This window comes from Psammomys obesus, unplaced genomic scaffold, assembly GCF_907164565.1.
Source record: "Psammomys obesus unplaced genomic scaffold, mPsaObe1.curated_primary_1811, whole genome shotgun sequence".
NCBI classification, from domain to species: Eukaryota; Metazoa; Chordata; class Mammalia; order Rodentia; family Muridae; genus Psammomys; species Psammomys obesus.
In genome coordinates, this window is record NW_026591598.1 from 19,373,260 (window position 1) to 19,392,387 (window position 19,128).

The 19,128-nt window shown below is 55.4% G+C and overlaps 1 protein-coding gene across 1 annotated transcript; it reads right to left on the reverse strand.

Annotated features, from left to right (window-relative positions):
• Positions 1-822: 822 nt before the first annotated feature.
• On the reverse strand, positions 823-17,384 carry Efhd2 (EF-hand domain family member D2). Its single transcript, XM_055611262.1, has 4 exons — positions 17,011-17,384; positions 4,301-4,448; positions 3,221-3,355; positions 823-2,337 (listed from the first exon to the last, which is right to left on the reverse strand). The coding sequence occupies exons 1-4, from the start codon at positions 17,313-17,315 to the stop codon at positions 2,206-2,208; spliced, it is 720 nt and encodes a 239-aa protein (XP_055467237.1). The 5' UTR covers positions 17,316-17,384; the 3' UTR covers positions 823-2,205.
• Between the last annotated feature and the right edge of the window lie 1,744 nt (positions 17,385-19,128).

A 19,128-nucleotide genomic window follows, 5' to 3' on the forward strand; every position in this document is an offset into this window, starting at 1 on the left:
TGGGTGGTAGTACCACAGGCATTGGTTAGCTTGCGAGAAAGCCAACGGTACTATGGGCCACCTGATGCTGCAGTTCCACTCGTGGCCACACGGGGGAAGCAGCACCCAGACAAATCGGAAACCTCCCCAACTTGGCTTAGGCTGTTAACACAAGTCTGGAAAGACACGGAGCTCCCAGTCCAGTCTGGCAGATGGAAACGGGGATGCTATGGGCCCCACAAGGAAGCTGCTGGTCCCATTCCAACACTCCAGGGGCATCGATGATGGTGGGTGTCTGGATGCCAGCGGAGGTGGGAGGCGGGGAGGGCACGCTCACTGGTTCTGAATCTCGGTAGCCATAACAGTTGTTCTGTTTTCTTTAGACAGGGTACCCAGGTCAACCACACGAGAACTCTCCCTTCCCTTACCTCAGCCCCGGAAGCTGGGGTGACCGATGCGGACCGCATCTGTTCTGGCCATCATTCTGACGGCCCGCCTCTGTGAAATCTCGAGGCAGGTGGCCCTATGATGGAGCACGGGCCGGGGCCTAGCTGGAATCCTGCTGCCCCAACTGGTCTGTGTGCCCCTTCAGGCCTCCCTAGTCTCAATGTTTAAAAGGGATAAAACAGTGCCCCTTCGGCAAGCACTGTTTTAAGGATGAAATGAGTTTAATACACGTAGTACTTACAGGAGTAGCTTACAGGGGCTAAGGGACCAGCCTCTTTACCAGGAGGGTGCTCCTCCCCAGGCTCCTGACATGACGGCCCAGATCCAGCGACCTTATCCCCGTCCCGTCCCCAAACTCTTCAGTCAGCCATCAAAAACCACACACACATAAGAATATAGAATTTTATCTCACTTTAGTTAAAAAAAATAATCGTACCACCGAATGAAGAAGTAGCTTTTTTTTTTTTTCTTTTTGGGAGGGAGTCGGGAGATGGTGAGAGGGAGAACAAAAAAAAATAAAATAAAATGCAGAAAGCCAAAAGTAAAGGGAATTTATATTCATCTGTATAAACATATCCACTAAAGGCAAACGCAAGCCAGGGCCACGGCTGTGGCTCGGCCCCTCCAATTCTCGTAGGTCCTAAGACCGAAAAAATAAAACCTTTGCGGTCCCACGGGGGCAGCCGGGGACTCTTGAGGCATTGTAGTAAAATAAAGAGTCATCGAGTTTCAAAAGCAGTGACATACCGAACATTGCATAACGGTGGCCTCGATGGCCATTCACTTGGACTGGGTAACGTCACAGTTTCACAACACGGCAACGGACACACACGTACACACGCGTGAGCAAGCACATGGAGCCATGGAGGAACAGCACGGGTTTCACTATGGCCTGTCTGGTGATGGGCTCGGGGAATCCCCATGCGTTCTCCGGGGGGGGGGCATGACAGGTGGGTGCTGTCACTGGTGGCGAACCCAGGAAGGGATGGTGCGGAAGGGGTGCCAGCCCCGTGTCCTACTGCCAATACACACAAACACATCAGGCACTCCCTGGGGGGTCAAGGCAGAGTGCTGAGGTCCTCTCTAGGAGGGCCAATCCCTTAGCGATCCCACCTCTCTCTCCACAGCCCCTTGGGACCCTCTGGGGGTGCGGTGTCACAGAGTGGCCTTCCTGCCCCTCCCCACAGAGCCCTGTCACTCACGTCCCCATGGCATGCCTAGCAGAGTGTAGCCTGTGAGGTAGATTCGCACAGTGGCCTTCACCCCGCCCGGCTGGGCCCCATTTAGATCAGCCTAGAGTGCTAGGGCCTGGATCTCCGCACAAATACAGGAGCCCCTCCGCTTCCAGTAGAGACGGTGCCCATCTGAAAGGAACTGCCCCGGGGAGGGGGCTCTCTCTCTCTGCTGGTCCCTATCCAGGGAGGGGCCATCAGGCCCAGGGCAGGGCAGCCTGTATAGTTAAGGGTAGGTGGAGAGAGCTGCTGGTATACAAGGCAGGGGCGTGAATGGGCTGGAGCTGGGCTAGAGCGGGCAGCAGGGTAGCCAGAGAACAGACACAGGGATGGCCAGAGAGGATGCTGGTGGGTGTCACAGCCTCAGGAACAGCAGGCGGGGACAGGGACTGGCCCAACCACCGGGGAGACTCCCGGATGAGATCCGTTAACATACGGCTTAGATTTTAGCAGTGGTCCTTGTCTCCCTCAGGTCTCCTGTACCCACCCACGCCCCCGGACGACCGAACACGGGGCAGGGCTGGCCAGGACTTGGCCTCGGCCCTGGCTACTTGAAGGTGGACTGCAGCTCCTTAAAGGCCGCTTTGCGCTGCTTCACTTCCTCAGCCTGCTTCTTCCTTTCCTCTTGCTCGGCTTTGATCTCTTCCTCAAAGCGGCTGCACTCGTTGATGGCCTGTACCTGGGGGGTGAGGGGAAAGGTCAGGGGTGTGGTCTCTGTATCAGCCCTGCCTTGGAGCTGCTTTCCCGGGAACCCTTTCTGGCCAGCGTTCTCACCAACAGCGTGAGAGCCACAGGCATCTCTCCGCCTAGGCTTGACCACAGGGCCTTCTAGGGGAGGGGCTGGGGCCCAGCTGGCATAGTGCTCGCCTGGCACGAGTGACATTCTAGTTTTGAGCTGCACTTCAAAGAACTGGGTAGCGAGCTGAACACTTGTGATCCTAGTACTGGGGAGACTGAGGCAGGAGGGTCAGAAGTTCAAGGCCAGCCTGGGTTATATGAGACCATGTCTCCCAGAGAGAGAGGACACACACACACACACACACACACACACACACACACACACACACACACGGAGAGAGAGACAGAGTATTCATTGGCAGAAGCAGGGTAGGGCTCTATAGGCAGCAATGATGCCCTTGACATCCTGTCCTAGGTAAGACACACAGGTCCAGTGGCGAACCCTGATATCTCTACCGAAGGACAAGAGATAGGAAGGGGAGCAAAGGTCTCAGCTTCACATGGGAAAGAGAAATAAGGAAAGGCGGTGATGGGGGAAGTCCTGGGTGAGCAGGACTCAGGAGCCAGTGGACGAAATGTGTCTCCTCCATCCACACATGTGCTGACGGGGAGGAGGCTATACGTGCAGATGGTCTGAGGGCTCCTCAGCTTCCCCCAGGAGAGGGGCAGGGTGGGGTCTCCGGGGAGCAATGCTGGCCGCCTCCCTCACACCCCACAGAGCTTCAGTGGCAGCTCTCCCCTGCAGCCTCCACACAGGGTCAGGAGGGACTGTGCCAGGCCTCAGCCCGCCACACAGCTGGGCCCCGCAGTCCTCAGCTCCTCACCTTAGCCTCGAAGAAGTTCTTGGCCCCCTTAACGCCCTCGGTGGAGACGTCGATCTCCGAAAGGCGGGCCAGCACGTGCAAGCCACTGTCTTCCTGAAGCTCCCCTGCTGCCGCCTTGCGGAAGATCAGAAGGAACTGCGAAGGGAAGGCCGGAGGGTGAGCCGGGCACACCGAGAGCAAAGTCATCCTTTGTTCCCCGTCCCCTTCTCCCCTGGCCACAAGCAGGCCTCAGCTCCGATCCCCCTGCAGACATGCCCTGTGCTCACCGGCAGGAAGCAGCCCCTATCTTCCTGGTCTGTCCCGTTAGGACCCTGAGCTGAGGCACAAACACAGCTGCCACCCTTGGCTTCTGCCTGCCTCTCCTTGCTACCTGCTGTTCCCTGACCCGAATCTATACTGCATTGCATTCCCAAGGCCCCAGAGGGACCGCGCTCCCATTATGCAGTAGGAAGATGGCTCAGAGATGGCCAAAGGCTTAAGTCTTGGAAGGATGGGAATAGATGCTCTCTGACCCGAGCCACTACCGTGGAACACTTGGACTTTCTTCCCTGGCCTGTCAACCCCGCACATACACACACACCCTAAGAAGGCCTTGACATCATCTCTCTCCCCTACTTCCTTTGATTTCCTGTCAGTTCTCTAAGAGCCTGGACTCCCTGGAGCACGGACCTCCCCATAGAGGCAATGCCATGTGTTTAGGGCCTAGAACCACAGCTACTTTGCTGTGAGCCTCTGCCCCTCCTGCCATTCCCTAAACGCTGGTCCATAGCCTCTGCCCCAGAGAATAGGAAGTCACCTAGCACCATGCCTGATGCCCTCAGCAGAACTCATCACTCCCTTTCCTCTGAGCCAAGCACTGTGTAATCTTATTTCAGGCAACCCCCTTCTAACCCCAGGTCCTCAGAGTGCCCAGCCTTTCCCACAACTCAGCTGAGCGCATAGAAATCATTTAAAACAGCTGGGTATACAAAGTGACCAAATTGTAATAAAAAAACCCAGCTAGGTATAATGCCTTATACCTATAATCTCAGCACTTGGGAGGATGAGGCGGGAGGGAAGACAGCCGGGGGATGGACTCACCTCCCGGAAGCTGAGTTTGCTGTCAAAATCCTCATCCACCTCATTGATCATGCTCTTCAGGCCCAGGTGAGTCTGGGGGGCGCCCAGTTTCTCCATCATGAGTTTCAGTTCCATCAGGTCGATGAAGCCATCCCTGCCGGCATCATACCTGCAGATGCAGAGAGGTGTAGGGATGTCTTGACATACCTCACATCTGACTATACAGAGAGGCCACAAGCCTGGGTTAGCGGAAGTGCTCAGTGTCTTCCCACTGGAGCCGAGAGGGACCTCACCACGTGGTCTGGCTAGCTCTGGCCCAAGCCCGAGGCCTGGGGGAGGAAACCACAGCCTCCTGTACAGAGTGTGGCATGAACAAGCAGGAAGAGCTCACAGCACGGCTGTGGGTCCAGCCATCTCCTGTCCAGGCACTGGAGGGACGCCCTAGCCTCACATTGGCCTGATCTGTGGGCTCCAGTTAGGTGGCAGAGTCTTGTGGGCTGGGGCTGGGACCCTCTTCCCTGTGGGGGCTGCCCTGTGCACTAGGGGATGTTCATGGAAGTAGCTCTCCTGGGCTGTGGGAGCCAAATGTCTCCCCAAACACTGCCAACTGTCATGCCTGTGTGTGTGCATGTGTGTATGTACGTGTGCGCACGTGCATGTGAGAGCACACACATGTAAAATCATTCCCGGTGGTCAGAGGATAGCACGGATGTGGAAGATGGCGCCAGTATTTACTCCTTTTGAGACAGTCTCACTACGAAGATCCAGTTGTCCCGGAAGTCCCTATGTAGCCCAGGTTGGCCATGCACTCAGCAATCCTCTCTCCTCTGCCTCCACATGTTGGGACTGTAGGTGTGCCTCATTACACCCCATTGTTTATTTCTGTGCTGCACATTCCCCTCAGCACTGAGCCACACCCCGTGACTTGGGACCAGTGGCTACCTTCACCCTTCGCCCTCCACCCGGGCTCTCACTTCCTGCTCCAGCTTGTGATGCCCAGGCTCTAAAAGAGAGAGTAAAAAGCTCCTAACAAGTGCTTAGAGTGTTGAATAAATGACCTGAGAAGAATCCTGAGGATCTCAGCAGCCTCTTTGGAGCATGCCTCCGGGAGGGAGGGAGGCAGGGGCAGGGCCGTGTCACCCAGGGGCTGTGGACCTGGGTGTGTTCAGGGAACAGGCTGTTCTGGAAGCCTGCAGGAAGGAGTAGCAGGGGTGTTGGGTGGCCTGGCTCAGAACCAGCTGATAACCAGGCCTCTGTGTCCGCCCTTCTCTTTTTCCTCTGCCACCAACAGCCTGGTCCTCATGTCTCCTTCCTTCGGTCACACTCCTTGTGCTGTGAGTGGCCAGGGGTGGCTTCCAGCCCATCTCCTGGTGAGGCGCTACCCACCCCTGAAGCAATGCCTTTGCTTGCAAGGTCTACCAGGTCTTCTTATCAGGGTGACAGATGCCTGCTCTGACTGTCTGCTGGGATGCCAGCCTGGGGGGATGGGGGCTGAGGGTGACACACAGGCTTCTCTGCCTAAGGAAGTCTTGTGTGGTACCTAAGGCCTTCAGATGGGTAGGTGACAAGCTGCACACAAAGGTGCTCAATTACAGACACCGGGTGCCCCCTTCCTGCTTAGCTCAGGGCCCCCTTTGCCCCGCTCCAGTTTCACACAGCTATACCCAACTTTAGGCACCTATCAGCCCCCAGGAACTGAAAACTGTCTTTGATTTAATATGCTTAATAACCAAAGGCTCAGAGAGGCTAACTGACCTGCCCAAGGTCACACATCAGTAAGGAAGGAGCTGGGTTAATATCCCAAGTCCATCGGGTTGATGAACTTATAAATCTCTTCATCTGTGCCCGGCCTCCTTCTGCGTCCTGTGGCCACCTGCAGAACGGTTTCTGTCGGGAGCGCCAAAGCGAGCATTTGTGTGAGGAGTAAAAATAGTTCATGCACGAGTGAGTCAGGCCTTGGAAGTAATGAAGCACAGCAAAGATGGGACTTGGCACTGTGTCCCCTACAGAGCAGGGGGGCTGGGTGGGGACAGGCAGGCTAGTGGGCCCTGAGGGCAGAGGGACAGGGGTGGAGCAAGTGTGAGAGGATGTGGTGGGAAGCCAGGAAGGCAGGCAGGCAGGCAGGCAGGCAAGAGCTGTCATAGCCCAGCCTCCATCTGCAGCAGGAAGGGCCCACAGGCGGCTGGGCACTCCTGTCACGGCAGAACGTCTACTGGTGGTGAAGTGCTGGGTACCCGCTGTTAGCCTTTGCTGACAGGAATGTCTGCTGAGGGGCTTGCCTTTCCCATGGCAGGGCACAAGGACACCTCTCCTCCTGTCCCTTGGGATCACAACCTCCTCTACTTTCTGAACTTGGACTCCAATGGAGGTCAGAGATGGCACGTCATAGCTCTCATGTCAGACTGCCTGGGCTCCTCCTCAGCACAGCGCAGGATGTGGGGCCTTTAAGGAACATCTGGACACATCTTTGGTTGTCTTAACTGGGGGTCATGGGTGCTACAGACACCAAGGAAGCTGCCTCCAGTACCCAGTATAGTGTGCCCTACAAGGAGAACGGGCTGGTCTCTTTTCTGAGGTTATGTTAAAACACCCTGGCACAAAGCAGCTCGGAGAGAAAGGGTTCTTCTAGCTTCCAGTTCCAGCTTCCAGCCACTTTCATCCTACCCACACAGCGGTGAGTGAACTGATCCAGTGTCTGCTATCGCTCAGCTCACTCTCCCTACCTGTCCTACTTGGCTCTAATGGTCAACTTGACACAGCCGAGAGTCATCTGAGAAGGGAATCTCAAGTAAGGGTTTGCCCAGATCAGATTGGCCGGCAGGTCTGTCTGTGGGGGATTACCTTGACAGTTAATCAGTGTAAGAGGGCCTAGCCCACCATGGGCGGCACCATTCCCTGGGCTGGTGGTGCTGGGCTGCGTAGCAAAGCTAGCTGCACTTTCGACAGGCGGCATTTATCTTCGGTTTCTGCTTCAAGTTCCTCTTTGAGTTCCTGTCCTGACTTCTCCAAAGTGTAAGCCAAATAAGTCCTTTTCTCCCCAGATTGCTTCAGGGTGCTTTGTCACAACATGGGAAGGAAACCAGAATAAGACTCTTACAGAATTGAAAACCCAAACCCAGGGAGGGAATGGTGCTGCCCTCTTAGGCTGGGGCTTTCCGTATCAATTAGCATAATATAATCCCCCACAGACACACCCACAGGCCAACCTGATCTAGACAATCCCTCACTGAGATTCCATTTCCAGGGATTCTAAACCGTGCCAAGTCAAACCAACCATCACAGGTCCAATATAGACAGCACTGGAGTGGGGCTGAGAAACCCAGATGTCATGGTGCCTCCTAGTTAGTGGAGATGGCCTCAGAGAAACCAAGCCCCAACAAAAAGTCCACACAGTAAGTAGCTGGCTCTGCATGGCCGCTATCACTACTCTGGGGAGATTTAGTTATCTTGCCAAGGAACCGCTGTGTGCCAGCCACTTTATTTTTATGTGCTCAGCAATCACAGCAGGTCCGGATTGGGGTGGAGGACCACTGAGGAGGGTACCAGCCTGGATTCAGACTCCAGCGCGGGAGCAGCCACATGTCCCTCGTTTTTCCGGGACCCCAGCTGGATCCGAATTCCAGGGTCTGTGTGTCTGTCAAAGCCAGGATAACTCAGTCTAAAGGAAGTGCACACCAACTCCAAGCCTGGACGTCAGGTTGGTCTGTGGATTCCCTTTGGTCTGGAAGCTTCAGGCTGGGCCAGGCCCCACCTCAAACCGCAGCCTACACATTCATCAAAGGTCAATCAATTACTAGGGCTGGGCTCCAACCCAGGCAGACTCCAGTCCCCAGGGGGACGATGCAGGGGCTGGCTACAGTTCCAAAAAAATATCAATCACTGAGCCAGGTGACACAGAGCCAAAGGAAGCCTGGTGCAAGGTGGAGGAGGTGACCATTTCCCAAAGGCCCTAACGATGTACATCGTGGCCAGGTTGCAGGGCCAACCTGACAGGCTCAACTACACACCCACTTTGAACCAAAACCCCAATTCTGCCTCAGTTGGCTGGGTAGGCTGGCTGGTCACCTGACCGCAAGAGCCTGACGGTCGCCATTTCTACCATGCAGATCAAAGGACTCACTCTGGAGGTGAGGCAATTGTGAGATGACTCAAGTTGACTCTAACTCAGGGCCAGACCCACAACAGGTGCTAAATATATGCTAATTATGACAATCATAACCAAATGTTATTGTCTGCTTTTAAAGATATTAAAAGTTAACTGCAATTAAAGATATAAAGTGGCCAGCACACAGTGGGTGCTTAAAACCTGTCAGTGTCGTTAGGATCACGCAGCAGATACGACAGGGAGCATTTCACACCCTTACTATGAAAATGGCAGTGACATCGGGATAAAAAAAGCCACATGGAGCCCTGGAGCCTGGATGCGCAATCATGGGGGCCATGTTTGATTCTCAGCACCCAGGCCAGCCAGCTGGCAACCGCCTGTAACTCCAGCGCCAAAGGATCTGTCGCCCTCTTCTGGCCTTTGCAGGCACTGCATTACATAATGCCTATTTTTTTTCCAGGTGCACACACATACACAGAGCACTAAAATTAAAAAATAAAGAAAGAAAGAAAGAAAAAAAAAAAGCCCTAAAACCAAACCAAAACAAAAAGAACACCACTGTGTTGGCGCTGGCTGTGATGACTCTTGTCAATAATCTCAGCACTTGGAAGACAGAAGGGGGAGGACTGCAGTGGTCAGCTAGGTTTACATAAGAGCGTTCAAGGCCAGATAGAGCTGTCCTAAAAACAAAGAAACAAGCACTGGCTTTTCCAAGGGCTCTAGGCTTTATGGCGCAGGGCTGGGAAGAGGGGCTTATGGCAGAGTGACCTGAGGGGATGGGGGGTCAGTCTGCATTGATGACCAAGGGGCTCCCCCGGGACTTCCCCTCCTCTGGAACTTACTTACCCCCTACCATGCCTGACTTGAAGATCTAGCACCTTAGGGGTCTGGCTAAGCTGAAGGAGAGGGGAGCCTCAGAGGACACAGCTCTGGGTCTCCCTGCGTTCCTTCTTGTAAGTAGGGGAGGGGACAGTGGGGGACTGTCCCATGCCTCCAAGCAGGCGAGCAGCCGTGGAGAGAATGGCGTCCCCCGAGGCTGCACAGGGCACCTTGGCTGGGGGGGGGGGGTGTCCTCTTATCCTGCTGCCCTTCTAAGCTGGAACTGAGGCTTCTCAGGGCTCATCCACATAGCCTGGCCCGCAAGTTTATAGGGGAAAATTGGGGTGCACAGCGCAGAGTGATAAGCCCAGGGTCACACCACAGGCAGGATGCTACTGGCTGGATTCTTCACATCTCTCTGCCTCCCTCTTCCTCCTGGGCCATTGGTACCCTACATTTTCAAGCATGTAGGCAGGGTGGGGGAGGCTGGGCCCAGTGTTCCACTTGGGGTTGGCCCAGGAAGGCCAACCAGAAATGTCACCCAGCTCTGTCAACAAAACTCCCAGGCTCCAGAGACCAGCACCTTTCCCAAGCACTGGAGGGAGGCTGCTGTGGGCCTGGCACCTGGCCCACATTCCTGCCTGCCTCCCCTTGCATAGTTCTTACCAGGGGAGGGCTCAGCAGCAGCTGCTGCCCTGCAAGTGACAAAAATCCCTCCCATCACCCTCCCTACAGCTGCCAGCAGGCAGACCCTGTCTTTAGGACTGAATGTGGTCCTATAAAAGCTGCTCTCCCTATCTCCCTCCCCTCCCCCGGTCCTGATAATCCAGAGTCACAAGGGTGGGCAGTTCCTGGCTCTGACAACACGAAGTGTGGACGCCTGGCTTGTACCCAGGCGGGCAGCTTTCACAAGGTTATCTTTAGTGGAGACTGATGAATGAATACCTTACCATATGCTGGGTAGCGGGCGAATTGTTCTTAGTTAGATTCTCTCAGTACAGGAATCCCTTTGCCAAGGTCAGTGGTGACATGGGTGCAGCTAGGGTCTAATTGCGATAGCCACACTCTCTGTCTCCTGCTGCCTCCAGACCCAGGGTTGGAAAGGATAGTGGAGGTCACATCAGCCAGCCCTCTGTAAGGGCCAAACTCCCAGTGCAGTTTTCCCGCCCCGTATCTCTAAGTATGGAGGCTCACTGGTCCCTAAGGTGGGTCCCTTTGGCTTTGGCAACCCCAGCCCCATCCCTGCTGTGCTGGCTGAAGGAGCCCAGTATCCCGGCTGTTGCCCCAGCAAAGGGAAGGGACACAGGGAAGTACAGTCTGTCCCTTCTAGTGCCCAGCCCAGGCCTGTGCTGCTGGCACCAAGGGGCCACACAGGAGCAAAGACTGCTGAAGGGGTGCTGGGCTCAGGGGGCCCCGTCTGTATGCTGTGTTATTATCACAAACATCTATTTTGGGATTCTTAATGAGTAAGTGTAATCATGAATAGGAAATGGCCATCACGCATCAGGTGCTTCAAACTCTTCAAACTTATTTCATTATGGTCATCATGTGGCTGTTTGTTGGGGCCTCCCATGTGCAGGAGAGGTCTCGGTGGCCTCCTGAACCTGAGCCTCTGTACCCTGAGAAATGGAAAGGCACCGTGGAGGGCAGGTAACTTCTGGAGTGTCAGTGACTTCCAATCCTGCTGGCTGTTCTGGCCAGCCTGGGCCTGCTTGCCTGTCTCCATGGAAAGTGCCCGTGGGTCCCAGTAATGACAGCTGATCAGGGCCAGCAGGGCACGCCCCCACCCCCACTGCCTGACTCATGGGAAAAGCCAGGCATCATCACTCCTCCTCTGAGCACAATCTGACCTATGATGGTCCATCTTAAGTCAGGGTTTTGGGAAGGAACAATGTGCAATGCTCATGGTCCCCCTCCCCAGTTTTCTGGAGAACCCATGGGTCCAATGAGAGCCCCAAACTGCCGGGGGCTGTCGAGGCTCAGGGTTGTCTTAATCTCAAGTTTGACACCACCCACAGGCTGAGCCAGGGTGGCAGTGTGGGAGAGCCCTGACATTGCTCTATTTCCGCCCACCCTTAATAATCACTCATGATAGTATTATAGACTGGTACTGGGTGTCTAGTGTAACCCAGTGAGTGTTAGCTACTTCCTCTTGACTCCATTCATCTCACTCCTAAACTGACGGACTAAATGGCCTGCCGAGAGCTGTCACCGTTAGAGAAGTGGCAGCGGAGTACAGACCGGCCCATACTTTCTCCTTCTTTGTCTCTCTCTCTCAGTGGTACAGGGGATTAACTCCAGTGCCTCATGCAGACTGAGGTCTCACCAAGTTGCCCAGGTTGGTCTTGAACTCACTTTGCAGCACAGGCTGGCCTTAAATTTTTCTGTCCCCCTGCCTCTGCTGGGCTGACAGGCCACCAGACTCGGGAAGCACTTGCGTGCAGGGCAGACTTGTAGAGGTACATAGTCTAATATAAGAGCCTGAGGGCACAAGAGATGCTGAAGATCTATGGGCCACGTGAGGGGGGAACCAGCCAAGTACAGAGTCAGACCCTCGACTGCCTCTGCTTTTCACCAGCTCTGGGACGTTAATCTGACATGCAGTCTCCCTACCTGGGAAGTGGTCATGGGAATCCTGCGGGATGCTAAGGAAGTATCAGGAAGGGAGCCAGCAGGGCTGGAGAGATGGCACTGTGGATAAGAGCAGTGGTCGCTCTTGCAGAGGGCACGGGTCCTATTTCCATCACCCATATGTCTATAACTCTATCACCCAACTGTCTATAATTCCAGTTCCAGGGGATCCAATGTGCAGGTCCACATGCAGGCAAAATACCCATATATATAAAATGACAAACAATAATAAAAAAACAATAATTAGTAGTAGTACACAAAGAGGAGGAGGAAAGCTGGGGTCCTGGCACCTAGAGGGTCAGTAGTGGCCCCATTCATCAGCCAAATGGCTGAGTCCAGGTAGGCCTTCCCACGAAGCACTGCCAGGCTGGGCCCGGCAGCCACACCTGCCTGGCTCCACAGCCTCCTGTTCCTGAAAAGTGGAACAAAGTCCCTCAAGAAGGCTGCTGGGCATCCAGAAGTAACTCAGCTGTAGGGCATCGGGACTGTCCTTGCAAGAGGCTGCAAAGTGACTAACTTCTCAGCCTAGGCTGGGCCTGCTTTAGGGCCTCTGACAGTCCTGGTGACCCTTGAGTCTGAACTCTTCCCGTTAAAGCCACGCCTGGACCTCAGGCAAAGGCAAAGGTGTGAAGGAGAAGCGTAAACCCAAGAATCACAAAGTCCCCAGGAGGAGGAGGGGAGGTGACTCAGATGCAGAGGGGAAGTGGGTGGAAAAGAAGAAGGGGCCCATTGTTGGGAATCTCCCCTCCCTGGGGTGTGAGGCACCCCAACCCTCACCAAGCTAGGCTCGGCTTCTACAAACAAGGACCAGACCTTCACCCCCTAGCCTCCTGGATCTAATCATGCAAGCAGCACTCAGGACCTGGGCCAAGTGACTTAACCTCTTCGAGCCCGGAGGACTAAAGTAACACAGGTGAGTTCCCCTGGGACTCTCTCTAGTAAGGACTGGGCCCAGGGACATCTTAAGCTCCACCCACAGGCAGCTGTGGGGCCCTGAGGCTGCAGTCTTTCCTCCTGGTAGAAATACAGAAGGCTTCCTTTCATCACTGGCTCTGTGGGCCCACAGGAGACCTCCCAAAGGTCTCTGTGGGATCTACAAGGCCTTTGGCTGGAACTTGCATACACAAAAACTAGATAGCTGTTGGGTGACAGGCAACAACCTTGTTTTCTAAGATGTCCATGACCTTAACAGTCCCCAGGCTGCTCCTGTGACAGTTCTGTTTTTCCAGCGAGGTCCTATGGGCCCAGGAGAAAAAGAGACTCAAAAACTGAAGACCCCGCCCAGAGAGACCCAGCTGGGTGGCAAGGACCTGTGTCCCAGTTCTGTGTCACTCCAAAGGCTGCTGCTTGTGTTTCCCCTTTCTTCTGCCACCTGCCTTCCACGTAATTAAGTGATAATGAATTCATTTCTCTATTTTTGTTATTTATCAAAGCAATATGTGGCTGTCAATCAGAGCGGCTGTTGGGCAAGAGGAAAGTAGCTATGGGGTAGAATCCCTGTCATTCTGGCCCAGAGCAGAGGACTGTTGCCAGACTAACAGCCTGGCAACTCTGTTGGGGGGAATCGGAGGCAGCCAGAGGCTCATTCTGAGCTACTTCAGTGTCAGCACTGATGACCGCCACCAGGGCCAGGGCATATGCTGAACTTGGGACGATGATGAGAATAACTTAGTAAGTACTGATTCTATGCCAAGTACTAAGGTTAAGCTACACCAGGAGAAAAGAGGCTCAGAAAGGGTTAAGCAGTGTGCTCTAGGTCCAAAAGGACCACAGCCACCTAGGGCGGCAGACTGTCAACCAGGAAGGGAAGACCGAGAAGGGCAGGTGGCCCCAGGAGCTTGTGGTGAAAAGGAAAGAGAAGCTAGCTGGCCTGATGCAAGGGGTCATGAGATCCAAAGTGGGCGGGGAGGAGGCTGGGCAGAGGCGTAGGGCCAGTGTCAGGCCAGGCAGGACAAGGGGCTAGGGCACCTTCCTCAGATTCCACAGCAGATCCACAATTACATGGCTGCCTACCTTCCAGGCAGGTGTTGGCTTACAGAACCTTCCAGAGCTCTTCCGGGGCAGTAGTCCGCCCAGGGGCAGCCATCCCTGAAATTCTGTATGTCTGTCCCATGTCTTTTTGCCTTGGAAGGTTCTAGAAACAACTCTGCTGGATGAGCAGAGAGAGGGAGGAGGCCGTGGTGAGAGAGCATGGACATAGCCTGGCGCTACCAGGAGGAGGGGGTGCAGGCTCTGAAATGTAAGGCCTCTACGCCCCAGAGCAGGCGAAACCCAGCAAGTGTCACTCCCAGGCCCTAATTTCAGAAAAACCCATGATCCTGAGCAGGTCACTTCTCCCTTCTGGGTCTCAGTTTTCCTGTCTGTAAAATGGGGAGAAGGACTGGAGTCGGCTGGCAGAGCCAGCTGTTTCCTCCCATTCTCCCTCCTACTGCTGTCCTCAGGCGGCTTCTGCTCGTCCATGCCGAATGGGCGGATTGGAAGACTGCACAGTAGTTCTGAAGAACATATGTGCTCAAGATCCCTTAGAAATAAGGCCAGAACATAAGTGCCCCCAGGAGTCATCACACACAGCTGTTCTAGCACAGGGGTAGACTGAGGTCTGGTGCTGACAAGCAGATGGGGGGAAAGCCCAGCCTACTCACTGTGGCTGCCAAGGAAAAGCTGGCTCCACTTTCCAGGGGCACTGACCGGCTCCTCTCCACCCTGCCCCTGCTCACAACAGAGCCTTGGCTGGCATCGGGGACCTGCTGGGCCACAGGAGGCAGCAGCCACTTGCACAGAGGAAGCAGAATACACATCTTGTGCTCTGAGAGGCCATTTGTGGCTGTTCCCAGCCATGACTCGGCTGGGCTGGGCTCCCGGGCACAGTGAGGCCTTGTTTCCCTGAATACAACATCAGCAGCTTTGTGCCCCAGCCAGGGACCCTGGCGGGTGGCACTTCCTTTCCTTGAGGTCCAGCTTTCTGGGCCCTTCCTGCCCTGCCACCCCTCCCAACACCCCCAGCAGGCAGTGCTAGCGCCAAGAAGTAGCTCTGGGGAGCTCGGCATCCTCTAATCTCCGAAAAAAGCACCTCTCCATTAAACTGGTTCCCCCCCAAATCAAAGCAGTCTCTCCCAAGCTTGCTCTTTGGGGGTATCTGGGTTCCCCAAAACACCTCCATGGTTTGAGGGAAAAGAATACTACAGAACATAAGAGATGGGCGACTTGAGGAGAAAGGTAAAATGGGCTGGTGGTAGATGCAGGGGGGAAGGAAGGTCAGCCGCACACACGGAGAGGGGTGTTGGGATGTGTTTCAAGACACTGCCGCCAGGTATCTGTGAGAGAAAGCTCTGAAGGGAAGACAGCGGCTTTTGGAGCCACCGGTCTGAGATGGAATCCCATTGCTGTCATTCTGTAGCTGTAAAGTCTTCGCAAGTATTAACTTTATTAGTCTGTGGCTGCGCTCCCTCTGCGCAAGGGCGATGGAACCATCCCGGGCTGTGGGGCTGGCAGGAGGCAGGTATGAGCGATACGGCCTCATACCTCCGCCCTATTGCTGCAGGGATCTATGACACATCTGAATACCCTCTGGATTATCCCACAGGGCAGCGCTGGCTGGAAGTCACAGCCGCCCTAAGTTTCAAAAAGCAAGGAATGTGGATTCCTGCACTCCTGGCCTGGTCAGTCAGTGAAGACTGAAGCCAGAGGGTGAATTATCGCAACATGATGGAGTTATCAACAGCATGGGGTTACCAATCCCCTCTTCCCCTATGTGGGGGTGGAGGAAAGTAGGAAGTGGGAAGAGCCTCTCTGAGCCCTGGATGGAGGAAGTGAGCCCTTCCTGGGCTTCCTGGTTGGTGCCTGGGCACTCTCAGCCGGGTGTGGGCTCTCAACCCTTTACCTGCCAACTGTTTTTCATTTGGGACTCCCTGTGTGCCCCACCCAAAACTCAGCCTCAGTAGGTTCTGCGCCATCTGGAATGCACTCCAGCCTAGCATCCCCGAAGGACTGTTTCCTTTTCAAGAACCATGGGTGAAGTGATAGGAAGTAGGGGTGACGGTCCTATAGAGGGGCACCTGCACCATCCCTACCCCCGTGGGTACTCTGCCTCCTCCTCCATATTGCTTGTGGAATGGCTGGGCCCACAGGTCTAGGGGAACATCCTAACCAGGTGAGAGTACAGCTTGGAATCATAGCAACTAAAGGGGTTCCTAGGCAGGGCACACATCAAGGGGGCCCCTTTCTGCCCGGAAAGAGTGCAGGCTCCGGGACTGTGGCTGGAACAAGGCTGCTTTCTTACAGAAGGCAGGAGAGTCCCCGCCGCACAGCCGCTGAGTGAAGGGGTGGGGTGTGGGTCCCACGGAGGTGGGGGCACAGTGTTCGGAAGAGGGCTAAGCCCCGAGGGAACTCTGCCCCGATGATGGCCCTGATGACAGCGGGGAGTTTCATGTCTGTAGACTGGGGGACCAGGACAGAGGAGCCCTTCTCTAGCAAGACCACACAATATTAAGGACATGGGACGTGGCCAACCGGGTGGGTGGGTGGAGTGGAAAGGGCTGAAGAGTTTTCGCCCACAGAAAGTAAACACTGAATAACTGGTGTGTGTGTGTGTGTGGGGGGGGGGGGGTTCCAACCTAGAACTGAAGGGATCAGAGCTAAGCAGAAGAAATTAAAGGACCCTAATAAAAGGCGTATGTCTGGCATGGGTGCCGGGAATGTCCCCCGCCCCTTGAGAGGCACTAGGGGTGCCTTACTGCAGTAGAGGTAGGGAAGTCCAGCAGCCGGGCTGGGAGAGGACAGGAAGCCACCGGCCTTTTCTCGGCATGTGTGTGGGGGTGTAGGCTGGTAACATTAACAGCGTTGGGGGGTTGGTACCCTATGTGGTGGTGGGGACTCACTGAGGACCTGCGATTATCTGGAAGGAACCTCGGGTGCCCCCAAGCCGTGTGGGGTATCCCGAGGGCAGCAACAGCAGGAGGAGGGGTCAGTCACGTGCTAGGACCAGAAAAGGGGGTCCCCAGATCCACTTGAACGCTGGGGGTGGTGGGTCTGGAAGCCTCGTGGCCCTCTGGAAGGGGCAGCAGAGTTCCCTGCCCTGGTGAGTCGGCGTCCTGGAGGAGCCTGGCTGAGGATATTGGGGGTTCAGGCCCGAGGCCAGGTCTAGGGTGCTGAGGAATCGGGCGCGAGGGGCACTCACTGTTTGAACATCTTCTCCATGTCTTTGATCTGCTTCCTGGAGAACTCCTTGAACTCGGTGTAAGGGTTGAAGACGCGGCGGCTGGGCGACTGCGGCTCGCCGATGCCCTGGTTGAGGTCCGCGCGCCGCAGCAGCTTGGCGCTCAGCTCGTCGTCCGCGCTGCCCAACGCCTGGGCAGTCTCGTCGGGAGCCCCGGCTGCCGCCGCCGCCGCCCCGTTGAGCCCCGGCTGGTCAGTCGCCTCGCCGCCTTCGCCCTCCATCTGCAGCCTCCGGCTCAGCTTGCTGGCCAGCTCGTCCGTGGCCATGGTGGCCCGCGCGCCGTTGCCTCGGCCGGGCCCCTGCTCCGCGCCGCGCACCCGGCCGCGCTCTTCCTCTTCCTGACACTCCCCACCGCCAGGCACCGCCCCGAAGGTGGGACTTAGGGAACCGCCCGCCCCCGGGCCCGCTGCGGCCGCCTGCGCCGCCCGCCGTTTCTTCTCGGTCCCCGGGGAGGGGGTCAAGCGCATCCTGAGCCCTATATCTTCATCATCACCCCGTCTCCACCCTCCCCAGTGAAAAACCGTCAACATCCCTCTGATGATCTCTTGGGGACGGGGGACGACTGCTGAGTCCTGGGAGCCCTCTGGAAGGCTGGGGAGGGGGGTGTTTCAGCCCTGAGGAAGGGAAGAGGGTCCTCTTGCTGGAGGTGGTTGTGTGTTCAGGGACTGGAGAGGGGCGCGGCCCCCAGCCCCTTCAATAAGGGGTTTGTGTCTCTGACACCCTGTCGGTTGCCATGGAGACCACTGGTAGTGAAACACCGGGTGTTCTTGGTAAGGTTGCAGGAGCCTGGAGAAGGTGGACCGTGGCGCCGGAGTCCAGTTGAGATTGGCCCCAGGGCCATAGCGGCTGGCATCTTTCAAGCGTGGGGCAGCGGCTGTGAGGGAGATGGCACCCTACCCTAGTCCTCAAAGGTCCCCCCAAAAATTGGGAAAGGGGAAGGGGCTTGTCTTGTTATGCAATGATTCAGCACAATAGCTGTTTGGTCTGGTTGGTGCCTGGAATGCTCCACCTTATAGGGATTTCAGGGAGATCTTGATGTAGCCTCTTTGAAGGGGGATCCCAGAGGAGCGACCTCCTCCCCAAAGGCTCAGGAATCGGGGGCTGGAAATGGGGAGTTCAGAGAAGATTTGTCTCTGTCATCTAGTCTATCACTTCGAAAACCCCAAAGCTGGGCAGGGGAGAAGGCGCGGTTATTGCTGAGGACTGAAGATCCGTTCCCAGCATTCACGTAGGGATGGCAGTAGGGCATGACAAGTCACATAGGCCTGTGACTTCCGCTTCAGGAGACCCAAGACCCTCTCCTGGCCTCCTTATACACCCGCACTCACATGCACACACCCCTCCCCCACATACACATCATTAAAAATAAAGTGAATCTTTGAGCAGGGCGTGGTGGTGTAGCCTTTGGTCCCAACACTCAGGAAGCAGGGGCTGGCCAGTCTCTGTGAGTTCCAAGTCAGCCTGGTCTACACCAGGAGTTCCAGGCCAGCTAGGGCTCTATAGTGAGATCTTGCCTCAATAAACAAACAAATAAACAAACTCTTAAAACTGTAATGCTGTGGTGCTCCGGCATCAGCAGCAGGGGAACTAGCTGTAATACTGATTCCCAGGCCCCACCTAGACTGACAGACCTACCCTTTAACACTAGGGTCCAAAAAGCTGCTATTCACAAGCCCCCCGGGGGAAGCATTTCTCTCTGCAGTGGAGAGCCTCTGGCACAGATGGGTGTGTATTCTCTAAGGTGTTAGGACAAAGCTGGGCCGGAGAAACTGCCCACTCCCAGAGGCAAGGTACAGAGAAAACGTGAGGAAGGCAGGCTAAAGAGTGATGCTGTGGAAAAGGGGGCACTGAAAAGGCCGCCTTAGGATAACTCGCAGGGCGAGGCATCCGAGCAGTATTTGTTGACGTGTTCAAAAACCTTGCTAAAAGGTATCTGGAGGAGTAAAATGGATGCCAGAAGAAATTTGTAGTTTTGATAATGCGTAAATTTGATCACTGTTTGTGAGATTGTTAAGTCTAGGAAAGATGCCTAATAAAGCTCAAGTGATTTTGATGTGGTATTGGATGGTTCAGTCCAGC